The following is a 21802-nucleotide window of genomic DNA, read 5'->3' as shown; positions in this document are numbered from 1 at the left end:
CAGTCAATAATAAAATAAGCTATTGATTTTAAAATTTCAATACAACAATCATTAGTCTATGTATCTTCCTCGATCTAATAATTCATTATTAAACTACCAAAAGTGTAATCTAAAGGAATTTTTTTTTATAATGCGAGTTAAAAATAATCTGAGCGATACAAAAGTTTTCATACCCTGTTCCGGATTAATTAGTTATCATAGCAACACTAGTGGCGGCGTTAACAACGGTGTGAAGATTGTGTGGTGGCTGAGGTAGAAGTTGTGGTGTCTTGGGTAGTAAAAACGATATCGGAGAAAAACATTTTCATCAAAAAATGACCTCGATTTCGACTGGAGGAGGTCCAACTCTGGAACAAAGAAGAGCATTTTCAGGCATTAAGGATGGGGCAGAAATCCCAGGGTAAGAAAATAATTAATTATTATTATAGTAGGCCTATTATTATAAATATAATTAATAGCCTAATAATAGGGCCTAAATTAAAAAAAAATATATTGATCTTGTGATATAGATCTTTAACCTTTATAGATAAATCTACTAATAAGTAATAAATAGTAGGTAGGCCTAAATAGTTTATAATTTAATATTATAAATATATTCATAGTGCCTGACTGAGGCCTAATCAATAAAATGACTTTTTATCATTTTTAAAGTTAAAGACAACTTTAGATTACAATTGGAACCATTAAGATCTAGATCTAAATTAAGATTATTTTTTGTACAAGAAAAAGCACTGATTACATCTAATATCTATACATAAATTATATCAACATAAAAATAGGACATTTTCAATCATTTTCATCCTCTTGAAATTATTAATTATTATAGTTTATAGGCTACCTACATTTAAAATAGGCCCCTAATATATATATATATATATATATATATATATATATATATATATATATATATATATATATATATATATACATACATATATGAATAAAATAATTGAGCTCGATGGAGGCGAGCGAGTTGACGAGATTCCGTCCCCAATGTTGTTGACATGGAATAAAAACGTGCTTTTTAGATTTAGACCGTAAAAAAAAAATAAAAAATAAAAACTTAAGCCTAAAATTAATTTAGAAATTTTATATTTTTAGAATAAATGCTATAAAAGTTGCAAATCCAGAGAACTTGAAAATAATTTGTTGAGTTTAAGGCTACATTTCTATTTATTTTCATCAAGCCTAAGTTATAACCAGATGTTTCACTTTCGTAAGACAAATATTGATTGGCTGTACAGTAACTTAGTGATCGATAACTATTTGTTTACAAAACTTTGCAGATCAAGTTTTTAAATAACAATGCAAATTTAAAACCCCATGACCTAGTTTTCTATTTTTAGCTTACAATGTGTACAATAAAATCAATGGCGGCCTATCCAATAGCAGGATGCCATTGTTTATGTCGCCATTACACGTGAAAACCAAATTGTTTTTGCTTTTTTTTTTATTTTTATTTAGTTACCGAAAATATTATAAACATCAAATACATCCAATCTTTAGTAAAGTCCGAAAAAAAACCAGATAGACAGGATTTTATAACCATATTAATTGTAACTACGCTGTGCATGATTTTTAAATGAATTTATACACCTCTCAAATACCTTTGAGACTTTTCTCGCTGGTGTCCATTAAAAACAATTTATTATTAACTATATTGAAATTGTGCAGTCTGTAGGCCTAGCGGCAAAAATGTGTCTTGTCAAGTAGATTAAAAATATTGTTTATATTTACATGCCTCACTCAAAATACAACATTCTAGACATAATGAATGTATACAACATTATTGTTGAAAATGGACAAAAATAATTTTAATAAAAATAATTTTAGCAGCAGTAAAAAAATGATTTAAAAAAAATTTAAGCTTTAAAAACTTCGAATATTTCATATTTTAAGAATCAATGATATAAAACTTACAAATGAAGAGAACTTGAAAATCAACTTTTTGTGTTAAAGGCTACATTTCTATTTATTTTCATCAAGCCTAAATTTTAACCTGAAGTTTCACTTTCATAAGACAAGCATCATTGATTAGCTGTACAGAAAATCAATGATCAATCTTCTGAAAACCTACTTTGTAGCAAATTGTACTCAAAAGTTTGCCAATAAAGTATTTAAAATAAAATTATATTTTTCTAACCCACATAAGAGTTTTTACATTTTTAGTGATGAAAAGAAAAACCCAAACTGTTTTTTGCAAATTTTGATGAGTTAACTGTACTAAAAGTACTAAAGAGTCAGACAAATATTTCACAGTTAACATTTTATTAGCACACTTATTTCAATAACTTGAATAACACTGCACATTATTTTTTTAAAAATTTCATGAACAATTTAAGACTATTCTCATTTGGTTCTTCATTATTACAAACACTGTAAATATTTAAAAAATAAATAAATGGAATCACATAATTTAAATTTATTAGATACAATTGCATGCCATATGTTTAAACAGTAAAGATGTAAGCCAGTAGTGTCCCCTTGTGATCTGTGAAAATGCTATTTGCTTTGAATGGATGCTTCAAGAGGAGAATGAAAATGTCCTATTTTTGTGTTGATGTAATTTATGCATGATTCTTTAAGTTAATTATAGACATTAGATGTAATATACATACACACCATTACTTACACAAAAGTCTTAAATTTGATTATTTAATTTGGTATCTGACTTGAGTTGGGGAATGTAAAGGTGGCTGGGCATAGTACTGACCATACTTTACCTTCATATACTATCAAGGTAAATGAAAAAGATTAATTATGACTATAATTAATATTACGATATACTTGAGTGCCAAGGTATTGCTATCACCAGCATCAAACATTGCAATAGGTAGCCAGGCTAGTCAAACATTGTATGATTTAGCTCAACTCAAATGGTCCAGAAATATTTTTTAAACAAAATTTTATAGACAGAATAACTTTAAAGAAAGATAAAAATGTATAACAGAATAACTTTAAAGAAAGATGAAATTTTAAAGACATAAATATACTAAAACCTTGATGGTTTGTTTTTGTTTAATTAACTATCGTCTCTCTAAGTTGAGTTCAGAGTTGAACAAGTTTTGACATTGCTGTGTTGAAACCTTTAGATATAGAGGCTACATCCCACAGTTGAAATACCGAGTAGGGAGCACATACGGAGCGGAAACACTCGCGCTCAGTCAGGTCTGTAAACATCAAATCATTGTCTCATACAAAACATGGCTTTAGCTTTGTTAATGCCATCATGTCTCATACAAAAAATGTTCAAACTAACAAAACTTTCATGTTGGGGGGGGGGGGGGGGGGGGGGGGGGGGAGGGGGATCTCCCCACAACCCAAATCAAACAACAACCCAGCTATCCCCACAACCCAAATTAAACAACCCTGCTATCCCCACAACCCAAATTAAACAACAACCCAGCTATCCCCACAACCCAAATCAAACAACCTAACTATTCCCACAACCCAAAAATCCCCACAACCCAAATCAAACAATCCTGCTATTCACACAACCCAAATCAAACAAGCCAGCTAACCGCACAATTCTAATCAAACAACTCAACTATTCCCACAACCCATCTATCCCCACAACCCATCTATCCCCACAACCCATCTATCCCCACAACCCATCTATCCCCACAACCCAAATCAAACAACCCAGCTATCCCCACAACCCAAATCAAACAACCTAACTATCCCCACAACCCAACTATCCCCACAACCCAAATCAAACAACCCAGCTATCCCCACAACCCAAATTAAACAACACTGCTATCCCCACAACCCAACTATTCCCACAACCCAAATTAAACAACCCAGCTATCCCCACAACCCAAATTAAACAACCCAGCTATCCCCACAACCCAAATCAAACAACCCTGCTATCCACACTACCCAAATCAAACAAGCCAGCTAACCGCACAATTCTAATCAAACAACTCAACTATTCCCACAACCCATCTATCCCCACAACCCATCTATCCCCACAACCCAAATCAAACAACCCAGCTATCCCCACAACCCAAATCAAACAACCTAACTATCCCCACAACCCAACTATCCCCACAACCCAAATCAAACAACCCAGCTATCCCCACAACCCAAATTAAACAACCCAGCTATCCCCACAACCCAAATTAAACAACCCAGCTATCCCCACAACCCAAATCAAACAAGCCAGCTAACCACACAATTCTAATCAAACAACTCAACTATTCCCACAACCCATCTATCCCCACAACCCATCTATCCCCACAACCCATCTATCCCCACAACCCATCTATCCCCACAACCCAAATCAAACAACCCAGCTATCCCCACAACCCAAATCAAACAACCTAACTATCCCCACAACCCAACTATCCCCACAACCCAAATCAAACAACCCAGCTATCCCCACAACCCAAATCAAACAACCTAACTATCCCCACAACCCAAATCAAACAACCCAACTATCCCCACAACCCAAATCAAACAACCCAGCTATCCACACAACTTAAATCAAACAAGCCAGCTAACCGCACAATTCTAATCAAACAACTCAACTATTCCCACAACCCATCTATCCCCACAACCCGGCTATCCCCACAACCCAAATCAAACAACCCAGCTATCCCCACAACCCAGCTATCCCCACAACCCAGCTATCCCCACAACCCAACTATCCCTACAACCCAAATCAAACAATCCAGCTATCTTCTTTATTTTTAATGTTAACATTTTAAAATATTTCCTCCCATAAGTATCATGTGGCAACAAATGAGCCACATGGCCCGTTGATTCTGACTTGCACCTGCTTTGCTTCCATAGCCTTCAAGAACAATGTACAAGGCAGCAGAGGTTTCATTTAGGAGTTTTTTTTCTCTTTAATGGGTTGCTATTTGAAGCTAATTAAATAGCCAAACTGTCCTGTGGTTCAAACTCAAAACTTTTGGAGTTAGCAGTCATGCGCTACCCTGCAATGGAATATGTAAAGTTATAGTAATTTGATTACCAATATAGTATACCCATAAGAAGTAAAGTGCTTCAAGCAGATTCAAACATTGTTAAAAAGTATTTTGTCGCTGTTTCTCATTTTCCTATCCATTAAAAAAAAGAGGACAAAGTTCAGCCCAAAAGGGGCGTAGCTTCAAAAAAATTTGAATACATAAAAAAAAATACTTATACACACACACACACACACACACACTATATATATATATATATATATATATATATATAGATAGATAGATATAGATATATATATATATATATATATATATATATATATATATATATTGGGGGGGGGTGACACCATTCGGTGCTGCACCGGGTGACACCGGAGCTAGCGGCTCCACACATAGATTTAGATCTATGTATCTTGTACCATGTCCACCAGACGGCTATATCACAGCCTAAATCTAGAACAACCCAAATGACATGCTAGGCTATATCACAGCCTAAATCTAGAACAACTCTAATGACATGCTAGGCTATATCACAGCCTAAATCTAGAACAACTATAATGACATGCTAGGCTATATCACAGCCTAAATCTAGAACAACCCAAATGACATGCTAGGCTATATCACAGCCTAAATCTAGAACAACCCAAATGACATGCTAGGCTATATCACAGACTAAATCTAGAACAACTCTAATGACATGCTAGGCTATATCACAGCCTAAATCTAGAACAACCCAAATGACATGCTAGGCTATATCACAGCCTAAATCTAGAACAACTCAAATGACATGCTAGGCTATATCACAGCCTAAATCTAGAACAACCCAAATGACATGCTAGGCTATATCACAGCCTAAATCTAGAACAACTCTAATGACATGCTAGGCTATATCACAGCCTAAATCTAGAACAACCCAAATGACATGCTAGGCTATATCACAGCCTTAATCTAGAACAACTCAAATGACATGCTAGGCTATATCACAGCCTAAATCTAGAACAACTCTAATGACATGCTAGGCTATATCACAGCCTAAATCTAGAACAACTCTAATGACATGCTAGGCTATATCACAGCCTAAATCTAGAACAACCCTAATGACATGCTAGGCTATATCACAGCCTAAATCTAGAACAACTCTAATGACATGCTAGGCTATATCACAGCCTAAATCTAGAACAACTATAATGACATGCTAGGCTATATCACAGCCTAAATCTAGAACAACCCAAATGACATGCTAGGCTATATCACAGCCTAAATCTAGAACAACCCAAATGACATGCTAGGCTATATCACAGCCTAAATCTAGAACAACTCTAATGACATGCTAGGCTATATCACAGCCTAAATCTAGAACAACCCAAATGACATGCTAGGCTATATCACAGCCTAAATCTAGAACAACTCAAATGACATGCTAGGCTATATCACAGCCTAAATCTAGAACAACCCAAATGACATGCTAGGCTATATCACAGCCTAAATCTAGAACAACCCAAATGACATGCTAGGCTATATCACAGCCTAAATCTAGAACAACCCAAATGACATGCTAGGCTATATCACAGCCTAAATCTAGAACAACTCTAATGACATGCTAGGCTATATCACAGCCTAAATCTAGAACAACCCTAATGACATGCTAGGCTATATCACAGCCTAAATCTAGAACAACCCTAATGACATGCTAGGCTATATCACAGCCTAAATCTAGAACAACTCTAATGACATGCTAATATAACAGGTAGATCACATTCAGAGTCAGATCTAGTATCTAGTATATAAAGTGTAAACTTGCATTAACCACCTAAATCTAGATCCAACAACCTAGGCCAAGTTAGAGCTGAGCCTAAACCAGTGACGCCAGTGTTTCTTCCAGACTTTCTTCTCCGGGGAGGGGGGGCACTTAAAATCTTCGGGGCGGGGGTGGGGGGGGGCGGTAAACTTTCTTCGGGGGGGGGGGGGGCGGACACTGTTAAAAGTATATATTTTCTATATAAATTATATAAATTTCATTTCGTTCGGGGGGGGGGGGGCGGTAAAAAAAATTCTGGGCTCCCCCCCCCCCCCCCGAAGAGATGCCTGGAAGAAACTCTGGCCTAAACAACCTAGGCCAAGTTAGAGCTGAGCCTAAACAACCTAGGCCAAGTTAGAGCTGAGCCTAAACAACCTAGGCCAAGTTAGAGCTGAGCCTAAACAACCTAGGCCAAGTTAGAGCTGAGCCTAAATCTCCAAATCTCCCATCAGTCGGGTCGCTGCTAAAAAGTCATTTCAACTTTTTGTGTAAATATTTGCAGATAGCTTGCTCTAGAAGTCATGAACTGGATACAAATAAATAGATCTAGGTCTACGTATTTCAAAATTATTTTCTTGAAACTTGTTTGTACCTGCCAAAGTTTTGACATTTGAAATTAAAATTTTGAAAAAATTAAACCGGCCTCGGAACTCAGCGTTTTTTGAAAAAAAAAAAAAATGTAAGTTTTTTTTTGTTCCGGTAAGATGGGAGAAAAAGCGTAGCCCCAGAAACTTTTTTTTTTTAAAGAACCCACTCTAGATCTAAGACAAGACTGCGACAGGTGCGAGTCAATTTCATTCAAGTGCTAGAAGAATTCTCAAGTAATTAAAAACAAAAATAGTAAGCGGTGTAAGTCTCCTAGGGTTGGAGGAATTTTCTCTCTTTTCGATCTTTTGCTAGAATTGTAGAAATTTAAGCAACAATATTGGGCTTGTTGGTGAATAGAAAAGATCTTTTATTTTCGTTTAATTAAATGAAGATATTCCACCGAGCCCATCCAATATAAACCTGATCGCTGGCCATGTCGTGTCCGACGTTAGAGGGCGCTAAAAGACTTGGCCACCCGTCAATCAACTCTCGACATAAATGACGTCAGGCTTTTTGGACGTTCTAACCCCCCCCCCCTCCCCTCCTGCACACATTTCACAATAAGCCAGACCCCCCCCCCCCAAAAAAATGACGTCACACCTCAGCCTACAACGACCCTCACATCTGCAATTGAATTTTTCCTAAAACATCAATATTTTACCAAAATCTTGTCTGAACTCTGTCAACATAGAGTATTTTAATCAATTTTTATTACAATTTATTAAAACAGTTTTCTAAAACGCGAAATAACGGCTAAAACTCGTTTTCTAACATTGCTTTTTTTTTTAATAATGCAAAAGTGTGACGTCACACCATCTAAACCCCCCTCTCCCCCTCATCACATACCGTCACACAATTACGGACCCCCTCCCCCCTACGAGTGTGACGTCATTTATGGACGATCCCTAAGGGAAATTAATGTGACGTGACACTGACGTCAACATCCTCTCCACTCTATGAATCTACTTTTTGTTAGGTTTCTTTGATCGAAAACAACACAACTATATTTTAATCGCATTTAGTTTTTTTAACCCTAAAAAAATACTCTACAAACACACTCCATGCAGTCACTTCATGCGGTCATTTCATTCAGTCACTTCATGCAGTCACTTCATGCAGTCAAATCATTCAGTCACTTCATGCAGTCAGTTCATGCAGTCACTACATGCAGTCACTACATGCAGTCAGACGGGGGCGGCATCTGAAGTGGAAGCCACTCCAAATTTATAGTCAAAGACAAACAACCTATAGTTATCTGATCTGATATGCTTTCGATCCAGGCCTTATCGAATAGAGCAATCCATTCAGTTAATCGGACAGGGAGATCACTCGACACCCCGTTAATCTTAGGGGAAATAACCCTCTCTCAACATTGAAGACATTAACGTTAGTGAAATCGATTTTTAAGTAGACCTACAGGCGGATATAACATAAGACACTTTCAAATAAACCAGGGGTCTCCAAACTACGGCCCGCGGGCCGGATGCGGCCCGCGATGTCCTCTCATCCGGCCCGCGGAAATCTTTTTGTCCACGGAAAAAACGTTTGTTGATGATGGCCGAGGATCTTTGCCCAGAGAAATGCCTGGAAATAACTGGCCCTCTAACTGAAATTTGATAGTTAATGCGGCCCTCGGACTGAAAAGTTTGGAGACCCCTGAAATAAACCATTGGTATTATTATTTACGAGCCGACCCGCGGCATATCATACGTCGCTATTTAGTTGTTTTTTCTACTTTTCAGTAATTCATAATTTGTGAATTCGACAGTACCAATGCTGCCACTGAAAATATTTGCTTTAAAACACTAAACCCCCAATTCCCCCGCCCCCCCCCCCCCCCCCCCGTGAAAGCAGCCTCCTCTTAGTTACCTCCTCTAAGTTTAAAATAGTTTCAAACTGAATTATCTGCCCCTAATAGCCGTCACCAAACTAAACATTTAGCGTGAACTACAACTCACCTGACCATGTGGGGGGGGGGGGGGGGGGTAGCGATAGAGAGGAAGAGAGGGGACTGCAAGTTGCGCGCTTGCAGCTTGTTTTCTAACGGCTCCCAGAAGAGAATTATATATATAGATTATTTATCTAGAACTATCTAAAGTATTTCAGTAAATGGTGCTTTGCGGTTTTTTTCTCTCCCCAATTCTACAAAAAGTCACCCACCAAAAAGTGACATCACACTTCAGACTTTTCTTTAAGAAATCCATTTAGCCACTGCCCCCCCCCCCCTCACTTAATCCAGTAACTGTTGATCAAGCATGCCCAGTGTTTCTTCCAGACTTTTTTCTCCGGGGGGGGGGGGGCACTTGAAATTTTCGGGGGGGGGGGGGGGCGGTAGACTTTCTTTGGTGGGGGGGGGGACGGACACTGTTAAAAGTATATATTTTCTATATAAATTAGAAACTCTGTGCGTGCCGACGTCACGTCGTTAGCCGTCCGTATCTCTCAAGCAACCAATCAGACGTTTGCTTTTTATTTGGATCCGAAATGTTTCTTCATGTCTATTTTAGGACTACGGCATGAAAACAAACACAAGTTCTGGGCAGGAGTGTGAGAAGCTGGTGGAACAGCTGCCTCTCACCAATGGCGACAACAAGTTCACAGAGAAGATGGTACCGGGCTACACAGGTGAGGGGGGCTTACAGGTGTGTGGGGCTTACAGGTGTGTGGGGCTTACATTACAGGCGTGTGGGGCTTACAGGTGTGTGGGGCTTACAGGTGTGTGGGGCTTACAGGTGTGTAGGGCTTACATTACAGGTGTGTGGGGCTTACATTACAGCTGTGTGGGGCTTACAGGTGTGTGGGGCTTACAGGTGTGTGGGGCTTACAGGTGTGTGGGGCTTACATTACAGGCGTGTGGGGCTTACAGGTGTGTGGGGCTTACAGGTGTGTGGGGCTTACAGGTGTGTGGGGCTTACATTACAGGTGTGTGATGCTTACAGGTGTGTGGGGCTTACAGGTGTGTGGGGCTTACATTACAGGCGTGTGGGGCTTACAGGTGTGTGGGGCTTACAGGTGTGTGGGGCTTACAGGTGTGTGGGGCTTACATTAAAGGCGTGTGGGGCTTACATTACAGGTGTGTGGGGCTTACATTACAGGTGTGTGGGGCTTACATTACAGGCGTGTGGGGCTTACAGGTGTGTGGGGCTTACATTACAGGTGTGTGGGGCTTACATTAAAGGTGTGTGGGGCTTACAGGTGTGTGGGGCTTACATTACAGGTGTGTGGGGCTTACAGGTGTGTGGGGCTTACATTAAAGGCGTGTGGGGCTTACAGGTGTGTGGGGCTTACATTACAGGTGTGTGGGGCTTACATGTGTGTGGGGCTTACATGTGTGTGAGGCTTACAGGTGTGTGGGGCTTACAGGCGTGTGGGGCTTACATGTGTGTGGGGCTTACATTACAGGTGTGTGGGGCTTACAGGTGTGTGGGGCTTACAGGTGTGTGGGGCTTACATTACAGGCGTGTGGGGCTTACAGGTGTGTGGGGCTTACAGGTGTGTGGGGCTTACAGGTGTGTGGGGCTTACAGGTGTGTGGGGCTTACATTACAGGTGTGTGGGGCTTACAGGTGTGTGGGGCTTACAGGTGTGTGGGGCTTACATTACAGGCGTGTGGGGCTTACATTACAGGTGTGTGGGGCTTACATTACAGGTGTGTGGGGCTAACAGGTGTGTGGGGCTTACAGGTGTGTGGGGCTTACAGGTGTGTAGGGCTTACATTACAGGTGTGTGGGGCTTACAGGTGTGTGGGGCTTACAGGTGTGTGGGGCTTACAGGTGTGTGGGGCTTACAGGTGTGTGGGGCTTACAGGTGTGTGGGGCTTACATTACAGGTGTGTGGGGCTTACAGGTGTGTGGGGCTTACATTACAGGTGTGTGGGGCTTACAGGTGTGTGGGGCTTACATTACAGGCGTGTGGGGCTTACAGGTGTGTGGGGCTTACAGGTGTGTGGGGCTTACAGGTGTGTGGGGCTTACATTAAAGGCGTGTGGGGCTTACATTACAGGTGTGTGGGGCTTACATTACAGGTGTGTGGGGCTTACAGGTGTGTGGGGCTTACATTACAGGTGTGTGGGGCTTACAGGTGTGTGGGGCTTACATTAAAGGCGTGTGGGGCTTACAGGTGTGTGGGGCTTACATTACAGGTGTGTGGGGCTTACATGTGTGTGGGGCTTACATGTGTGTGAGGCTTACAGGCGTGTGGGGCTTACATGTGTGTGGGGCTTACATTACAGGTGTGTGGGGCTTACAGGTGTGTGGGGCTTACAGGTGTGTGGGGCTTACATTACAGGCGTGTGGGGCTTACAGGTGTGTGGGGCTTACAGGTGTGTGGGGCTTACAGGTGTGTGGGGCTTACAGGTGTGTGGGGCTTACAGGTGTGTGGGGCTTACAGGTGTGGGGCTTACAGGTGTGTGGGGCTTACAGGTGTGTGGGGCTTACAGGTGTGTGGGGCTTACATGTGTGTGGGGCTTACATTACAGGCGTGTGGGGCTTACAGGTGTGTGGGGCTTACAGGTGTGTGGGGCTTACAGGTGTGTGGGGCTTACAGTTGTGTGGGGCTTACATTAAAGGCGTGTGGGGCTTACATTAAAGGCGTGTGGGGCTTACAGGTGTGTGGGGCTTACATTACAGGCGTGTGGGGCTTTTATCCTTACATTTGAGTAACTTCTGATTTAATACAGGCTGGGTATGTGAATGTCTTTTATCCTTAGTCGGGAGATGCCCCCCCCCCTCACACACACATACACATCTATGTATGTAGATATTAAGCAGACATGGGTTATATGTTACATTTAAAAATGTTCATTCAACAAACTACTCTAGTGCTATATCAAGAAATTGTGTGACCAATGAAGTTGACTCTAGCCTGAAGCTCATGTTTACCAGCAAGTTTGTCTAGACGGGTGGACAGCTTTACGACTGAAATAATGGCTGTTTGTTTTTTATCCTAGAGCAGAGTAGTGGCCCTTCCTCCACGGCAGAGCTTTTACATTTTATCTTTGATTTTCGTTATGAGTCCAATTATCATCTACTCTTCTTCTTGTTTATGAAAACTTTTAAAAACATGTGGGGGTACTTCTTCCCATGGCAATACACAAATGTTCTCTTTAAAAGCTGGCAGGTGGAGCCAACACTTGACACACCCGCGTTCTGATTGGTCGGGTAATTAACATTCGAGGCGGGCTGGCAAAGTCCCAATGGTGGGGTAAATAGCAAACACATAATTGTGGGGTAAATAGCAAACATACAGAATTGTGTTGTAAAAGCAAAAGTACAAAACTGTGGGGTAAATAGCAAACATACCGAATTGTGGGGTAAATAGCAAACACATAATTGTGGGGTAAATAGCAAACATACAGAATTGTGTTGTAAAAGCAAAAGTACAAAACTGTGGGGTAAATAGCAAACAGAATTGTGGGGTAAATAGCAAACAGAATTGTGGGGTAAATAGCAAACAGAATTGTGCGGTAAATAGCAAGCATATAGAATTGTGGGTAAATAGCAAACACGGTATTGTGGAGTAAATAGCGAACATACAGAATAGTGCGGCAAATAGCAAACGTACACAATAATTGGGTAAATAGCAAACATACAGAATAGTGGGGTATATAGCAAGCATACAGAGTGTTCTTGTATATCTGGTGAATACTGAATTAAATTCATACTAACTTGAGTTTAAACTTGAAAGCGAACACCCCTCCCTCTCCCCCCCCCCCCCCAATCCCCGCCGTTCCTGCCTTCCATCCATACATCACCTGTGAGAATCGAGAAGAGCGATCTGTGGGCAAGGTGGGACTGGGGGTGGGGGAGAATCCCCATGGTATATCGTGGGCGGGATGGCCAGGTGAATGTGGAAGGTAGCGGCGTGGGAATCGTTGGCTAATATACAAGTGGAGGAGTGGGGCAGGGAGGGGATCAAAGTATACTTAGGTCAGCTTTTAGAAATAAATAAAAATCAAATTAAAAAAAAAAATCTTCTTTATTTCTGTTTTTTAATAGGCTCCTTTTTGTGACTTATTATAATAGTTTTCCGACTCAAATTTCCAGCCAAATACTACATTCCCATGCCACTATTTATAGCCACTACAATCCCCTGCTACTGTTTATAGTAACATTACCGCCCCTTCTCCGTGATTTCATATGACGTCACGGCGTCTTCCTCCCGGCCCCATCACAGCCGTCCATTGCATGAAGTGACTGAATGAAGTGACTGCATGAAGTGACTGCATGAAGTGACTGCATGAAGTGACTGCATGAAGTGACTGCATGAAGTGAAGTGACTGCATGAAGTGACTGCATGAAGTGAAGTGACTGCATGAAGTGACTGCATGAAGTGAAGTGACTGCATAAAGTGACTGAATGAAGTGACTGCATGAAGTGACTGAATGATTTGATTGCATGAAATGGCTGCATGGAATGACTGAATGAAGTGACTGAATGAAATGGATTCATGAAGTGACTGCATGAAGTGACTGCATGAAGTGACTGCATGAAGTGACTGCATGAAGTGACTGCATGAAGTGACTGCATGAAGTGACTGCATGAAGTGACTGCATGAAGTGACTGCATGAAGTGACTGCATGAAGTGAAGTGACTGCATAAAGTGACTGAATGAAGTGACTGCATGAAGTGACTGAATGATTTGATTGCATGAAATGGCTGCATGGAATGACTGAATGAAGTGACTGAATGAAATGGATTCATGAAGTGACTGCATTATTTGACTGCGTGAAGTGACTGCATGAAGTGACTGCATAAAGTGACTGCATGAAGTGACTGCATGAAGTGACTGCATGAAGTGACTGCATGAAGTGACTGAATGAAGTGACTGCATGAAGTGACTGAATGAAGTGACTGCATGAAGTGACTGCATAAAGTGACCACACGAACCACTCATGTCTTAAGGCTACGTCCCTCGCCTGATGTTCAAGTTTGGCGGCACCTACAGGCACGACTGTGACGTCAGCATCGGCAACTTCCTGACGAGTCGAGACAGCCACGCAGACAAGCAGTACGAGCTGTTACGTCACACGAGCGCCAACCCACGTCTCACGGCCATCTCACATGACCCCGATGTCAAGGACAAGCTCAACACATACAGAGATACCCACCCCATTCAGGCCACCTTGATTGGTGAGTAGGTCACCTTGATTGGCGAGTAGGTCACCTTGATTGGTGGAGGTCACCTTGATTGGTGGAGGTCACCTTGATTGGTGAGTAGGTCACCTTGATTGGTGAGTAGGTCACCTTGATTGGTGGAGGTCACCTTGATTGGTGGAGGTCACCTTGATTGGTGAGTAGGTCACCTTGATTGGTGAGTAGGTCACCTTGATTGGTGGAGGTCACCTTGATTGGTGGAGGTCACCTTGATTAGTGGAGTAGGTCATCTTGATTGGTGGAGTAGGTCATCTTGATTGGTGAGTAGGTCACCTTGATTGGTGGAGTAGGTCACCTTGATTGGTGGAGGTCACCTTGATTAGTGGAGTAGGTCATCTTGATTGGTGGAGTAGGTCACCTTGATTGGTGAGTAGGTCACATTGATTGGTGAGTAGGTCACCTTGATTGGTGAGTAGGTCACCTTGATTGGTGGAGGTCACCTTGATTAGTGGAGTAGGTCATCTTGATTGGTGAGTAGGTCACCTTGATTGGTTGAGTAGGTCACCTTGATTGGTGGAGGTCACCTTGATTGATGAGTAGGCCACCTTGATTGGTTGAGTAGGTCATCTTGATTGGTTGAGTAGGTCACCTTGATTGGTGAAGTAGGTCACCTTGATTGGTGAGTAGGTCACCTTGATTGGTGGAGTAGGTCACCTTGATTGGTGAGTAGGTCACCTTGATTGGTGGAGTAGGTCACCTTGATTGGTGAGTAGGTCACCTTGATTGGTGGAGTAGGCCACCTTGATTGGTTGAGTAGGTCATCTTGATTGGTGGAGGTCACCTTGATTGATGAGTAGGCCACCTTGATTGGTGAGTAGGTCACCTTGATTGGTGAGTAGGTCACCTTGATTGGTGGAGTAGGTCACCTTGATTGGTGGAGTAGGTCACCTTGGTTGGTGAGTATGTCATCTTGATTGGTGAGTAGGTCACCTTGATTGGTGAGTAGGTCACCTTGATTGGTGGAGTAGGTCACCTTGATTGGTGAGTAGGTCACCTTGATTGGTGGAGTAGGTCACCTTGATTGGTGAGTAGGTCACCTTGATTGGTGAGTAGGTCACCTTGATTGGTTGAGTAGGTCACCTTGATTGGTGAGTAGGTCACCTTGATTGGTGAAGTAGGTCACCTTGATCGGTGGAGTAGGTCACCTTGATTGGTGGAGTAGGTCACCTTGATTGGTTGAGTAGGTCATCTTGATTGGTGGAGTAGGTCACCTTGATTGGTGGAGTAGGTCACCTTGATTGGTTGAGTAGGTCATCTTGATTGGTGAAGTAGGTCACCTTGATTGGTGAGTAGGTCACCTTGATTGGTGGAGTAGGTCACCTTGATTGGTGAGTAGGTCACCTTGATTGGTGGAGGTCACCTTGATTTGTTGAGTAGGTCACCTTTTATTAATGAGAAGGTGGTGAGTGGTGAGGTGAACTTATCAGTGCTCAATTTATTAATAGCCCCACTCAAAAAAGTCAATGCCCAACTTGTCAATGCCCGATTTATCAATGCCCAACCTGTCAATGCCCATTTTGTCAATGCCTAACTTATCAATGCCCAACTTATCAATGCCCATCTTGTCAATGACTACTTGTCAATGCCCAACTTGTCAGTGCCCATTTTGTCAATGTCTACTTGTCAATGCCCATCTTGTCAATGTCTACTTGTCAGTGCCCAAATTGTCAGTGCCCAACTTGTCAATGCCCATCTTGTCAATGCCCATCTTGTCAATGTCTACTTGTCAGTGCCCAAATTGTCAGTGCCCATTTTGTCAATGCCCAACTTGTCAGTGCCCATTTTGTCAATGCCCATTTTGTCAATGACTACTTGTCAATGCCCAACTTGTCAGTGCCCATTTTGTCAATGTCTACTTGTCAATGCCCATCTTGTCAATGTCTACTTGTCAGTGCCCAAATTGTCAGTGCCCAACTTGTCAATGCCCATCTTGTCAATGCCCATCTTGTCAATGTCTACTTGTCAGTGCCCAAATTGTCAGTGCCCATCTTGTCAATGTCTACTTGTGAGTGCCCAACTTGTCAGTGCCCAACTTGTCAGTGCCCAACTTGTCAGTGCCCAATTTGTCAATGCCCATGTTGTCAATGCCCATTTTATCAATGCCCCACTTTGTCCAGCCAACAAAAGACCCCTGAGAGAACCTCCGATCCCCGGCTACCAAGGATTCGTCCCCAGGGTGTTCCCCACAGAGGTGGCCCTAGGACAGAGATACAACCGTGCCACAAACAGTGGCCTTGACCTTTTTATACGAGAGCAGAACCACAACAGGCTGATCAACCACTCCACGCCCGTCCGGCCAATCACAATAGACAGGTAACATTTAACGTAGACAGGTAACACTCGATGAAGACAGGTAACACTTGCGTAGACAGGTAACACTTGACGTAGACAGGTAACACTTGATGTAGACAGGTAACACTTGACGTAGACAGGTAACACTTGACATAGACAGGTAACACTTGACATAGACAGGTAACATTTGACACAGACAGGTACATTTGACACAGACAGGTAACACTTGACGTAGACAGGTAACACTTGACGTAGACAGGTAACACTTGACACAGACAGGTAACACTCGATGAAGACAGGTAACACTTGCGTAGACAGGTAACACTTGACGTAGACAGGTAACACTTGACGTAGACAGGTAACACTTGACGTAGACAGGTAACACTTGACATAGACAGGTAACACTTGACATAGACAGGTAACATTTGACACAGACAGGTACATTTGACACAGACAGGTAACACTTGACGTAGACAGGTAACACTTGACACAGACAGGTAACACTCGATGAAGACAGGTAACACTTGCGTAGACAGGTAACACTTGACGTAGACAGGTAACACTTGACGTAGACAGGTAACACTTGACGTAGACAGGTAACACTTGACGTAGACAGGTAACACTTGACGTAGACAGGTAACACTTGACGTAGACAGGTAACACTTGACGTAGACAGGTAACACTTGACATAGACAGGTAACATTTGACACAGGCAGGTAACATTTGACACAGACAGGTAACACTTGACGTAGACAGGTAACACTTGACACAGACAGGTAACATTTGACGTAGACAGGTAACACTTGACGTAGACAGGTAACACTTGACATAGACAGGTAACATTTGACGTAGACAGGTAACACTTGACGTAGACAGGTAACACTTGACATAGACAGGTAACATTTGACGTAGACAGGTAACATTTGACGTAGACAGGTAACATTTGACGTAGACAGGTAACACTTGACGTAGACAGGTAACACTTGACGTAGACAGGTAACATTTGACACAGACAGGTAACACTTGACGTAGACAGGTAACATTTGACGTAGACAGGTAACACTTGACGTAGACAGGTAACATTTGACGTAGACAGGTAACATTTGAGGTAGACAGGTAACACTTGACGTAGACAGGTAACACTTGCGTAGACAGGTAACATTTGACGTAGACATGTGACAGGTGACACAGACAGGTAACAGCTGACACGTGACTTCAACATATTTATTACATTTAGTTGACCCTATCATCCTGTTGACTCCCCCCCCCCCCCCTACAATAATATTTTTCTCACGCTATCTTAAGGGGCAATGTGGTAGAGTAGTAGAGCGCTCGACTACTAGGTCTCGAGTTCAGATCTTGGCCTTTTGACTGTAGGAGATCCCTGAGCCCATCCAGCTCTTATGGGTACCTGACTTATGTTGGGAAAAAGTAAAGGCATAGTGCTGACCACACCAGAGGTCGAAAAACATATGAACTCTACTTCACCTGCCATATAGATCGTACGGTCTAAAATGGGAACTCTATTTACTTTTGAACTTCTATTGTCCCCCCCACCCACCCGCTAACTCCCACCGCCAATTCTCCCCCCCCCCCCCCACCCATCTATGAGTGCGTGCCATCTTTCCCCTCAGTCCTCCAGTTGATTTCACCACCTCAAGCACGCGGCCCGGCCTCGACTACAGCACACGTATCTACATGAGGGACGGGATGATCCCCAAGTACACAGGCTACATACCACGTAAGTGTCCAAGTACACAGGCTACATACCACGTAAGTGTCTAGACATTCTCCCAAAGTACACAGGCTACATACCACGTAAGTGTCTAGACATTCTCCCAAAGTACACAAGCTACATACCACGTAAGTGTCTAGACATTCTCCCAAAGTACACAGGCTACATACCACGTAAGTGTCTAGACATTCTCCCAAAGTACACAAGCTACATACCACGTAAGTGTCTAGACATTCTCCCAAAGTACACAGGCTACATACCACGTAAGTGTCCAAGTACACAGGCTACATACCACGTAAGTGTCTAGACATTCTCCCAAAGTACACAAGCTACATACCACGTAAGTGTCTAGACATTCTCCCAAAGTACACAGGCTACATACCACGTAAGTGTCTAGACATTCTCCCAAAGTACACAAGCTACATACCACGTAAGTGTCTAGACATTCTCCCAAAGTACACAGGCTACATACCACGTAAGTGTCTAGACATTCTCCCAAAGTACACAAGCTACATACCACGTAAGTGTCTAGACATTCTCCCAAAGTACACAGGCTACATACCACGTAAGTGTCTAGACATTCTCCCAAAGTACACAAGCTACATACCACGTAAGTGTCTAGACATTCTCCCAAAGTACACAGGCTACATACCACGTAAGTGTCTAGACATTCTCCCCAAGTACACAGGCTACATACCACGTAAGTGTCCAAGTACACAGGCTACATACCACGTAAGTGTCTAGACATTCTCCCCAAGTACACAAGCTACATACCACGTAAGTGTCTAGACATTCTCCCCAAGTACACAAGCTACATACCACGTAAGTGTCTAGACATTCTCCCCAAGTACACAGGCTACATACCACGTAAGTGTCTAGACATTCTATCGCAGTTTTTCTTTAAATAGAACGTCATGTGATCACACGTCAATTGTATGCAGATTAAAATTGAATCCCCCCCCCCCCCTGCATCCTCAGAGCGCAGATATGTGTTTGGCAACACCTATGGAGACGAGACCCGTTCGCTAGAGGTCTGCGCCCACCAAGCCCCCAACTTTGGTGCCTTTGTGCGCTCAAAAACTTTCGCATAAGTCAACTTGCCAGAAAAATGTTACAGAAAAAGCCAAAATGAAGCCAAATTTGTTTTTGTAGCTGGATTAGGTGGGAACTTCATTTTGCCCTACACCTTGCTGAAGAGATTAGAGTGGAGCCGCCAGTCATGCTTGTTTCATCAAGGGAGGGAGTGGGTCGTCTGCTAGCCATCAACAGCCAGCTCGTGGTGTAAATACAGGCCACATAGCTAGCCAGAGATTTTTTTCTTAACAAAAATATTTGTGTGTCCATGTATTGTCTCTCAGTGAGTAGCAACGATTGTTTAGAGTGGTGTCATCTGCTGGTGTCATCTGGTGGTGTCATCTGGTGGTGTCATCTGTTGGTGTCACCTAATGGTGGTGTCATCTGGTGGTGTCACCTAATGGTGGTGTCATCTGCTGGTGTCATCTGCTGGTGTCATCTGCTGGTGTCATCTGCTGGTGTTACCTGCTGGTGTCACCTAATGGTGGTGTCATCTGCTGGTGTCATCTGCTGGTGTCATCTGGTGGTGTCACCTGCTGGTGTCATCTGCTGGTGTCATCTGCTGGTGTCACCTAATGGTGGTGTCATCTGCTGGTGTCATCTGCTGGTGTCATCTGGTGGTGTCACCTGCTGGTGTCATCTGCTGGTGTCATCTGCTGGTGTCATCTGCTGGTGTCACCTAATGGTGGTGTCATCTGCTGGTGTCATCTGCTGGTGTCATCTGCTGGTGTCACCTAATGGTGGTGTCATCTGGTGGTGTCACCTAATGGTGGTGTCATCTGCTGGTGTCATCTGCTGGTGTCACCTAATGGTGGTGTCACCAACACAAACTCTATATCATGTCACCTCATGTTGTGTGACCCAAGTGATGTCATCACAAAAATTGTCTAGAAACAAAAATATGCTCAAAACTTGCACAGTTTTTCACTCTTTGTTTTTTCTATTGAATTCAAATATCAGCATTAACCAATGTTTTTTTTCTACTCACAAAGTAATCAACTTTAAGGGGGTCTCATTAATGAATCCTTTGAGTAATCAATTTTAAGAGGGTCTCAATATTATTAAATGGTGTCTAATTGATAAACTTTGTTTGATCTAATTGATAAATTTAGTGATCAATGAATGGATTTAGTGGTCAATCAAAAATGCAGTATTATTGATACGCTCTATTTGGTCTTAGTAAGTTCAACGTATCAATTTAAACCATTTGTAAATAAAAAATCTTTCTAAACCATTTGTAAACAAAAACTTTTTAAACCATTTGTAAACAAAAACTTTCTAAACAATTTGTAAATAAAAACTTTCTAAACCATTTGTGAAAAAAGACTTTCTAAACCATTGATAAACAAAAACTTTCTAAACCATTTGTACACAAAAAAAATTTCTAAACCATTTGTAAACAAAAACTTTCTAAACCATTTGTAAACAAAAAATTTCTAAACCATTTGTAAACAAAAACTTTCTAAATCATTTGTAAACAAAAACTTTCTAAACCATTTGTAAACAAAAATTTTCTAAACCATTTGTAAACAAAAACTTTCTAAACTATTTGTAAACAAAAATTTTCGATACCATTTGTAAACAAAAACTTTCTAAACCATTTGTAAACAAAAACTTTCTAAACCATTTGTAAACAAAAACTATCTAAACCATTTGTAAACAAAAACTTTCTAAACCATTTGTAAACAAAAACATTTCAGCTCCCGTGTCAGCATTTAAGCTTTACAATTTGATTGGCCTTTTAATGGATGTTAGCTAAGATCGCTTTGTAAATGTTTTTAAATTTACAATTTGGGTCTCATATTTCAACTAGTTTATTATCTTTTAACAAGTGTGCTTTGACAATGTGTGATTAACAATTTTCAGCCAAATTTTTATACATCTGCTCTTTGCACAAAATATGTGTCACCCCTCAAGCTACAGTATTAATAAAAATCTCATGATGAAAATGATTTCATTGAATTGAGTTGAATGTCTTTGTATTCATTGAATGTCTTTGTATTCATTGAATGTCTTTGTATTCATTGAATGTCTTTGTATTTATTGAATGTCTTTGTATTCATTGAATGTCTTTGTATTCATTGAATGCCTTTGTATTCATTGAATGTCTTTGTATGAGTTGAATGTCTTTGTATGAGTTGAATGTCTTTGTATTCATTGAATGTCTTTGTATGAGTTGAATGTCTTTGTATGAGTTGAATGTCTTTGTATTCATTGAATGTCTTTGTATG

At 41.5% G+C, this 21802-nt stretch overlaps 1 protein-coding gene across 1 annotated transcript; it reads left to right on the top strand.

Annotated features, from left to right (window-relative positions):
- Positions 1-181: 181 nt before the first annotated feature.
- LOC131937850 (protein FAM166B) lies at positions 182-21523 on the top strand. Its single transcript, XM_059295530.1, has 7 exons — positions 182-400; positions 3093-3168; positions 9825-9942; positions 14219-14446; positions 16588-16783; positions 18397-18503; positions 19476-21523. The coding sequence occupies exons 1-7, from the start codon at positions 315-317 to the stop codon at positions 19586-19588; spliced, it is 924 nt and encodes a 307-aa protein (XP_059151513.1). The 5' UTR covers positions 182-314; the 3' UTR covers positions 19589-21523.
- Positions 21524-21802: the final 279 nt, after the last annotated feature.

The sequence above is a fragment of the Physella acuta genome, unplaced genomic scaffold, assembly GCF_028476545.2.
Source record: "Physella acuta isolate Inbredline_101_S28 unplaced genomic scaffold, ASM2847654v3 ptg000223l, whole genome shotgun sequence".
Taxonomy (NCBI): Eukaryota; Metazoa; Mollusca; class Gastropoda; family Physidae; genus Physella; species Physella acuta.
This window is presented reverse-complemented; position numbering and strand designations above follow the sequence as displayed.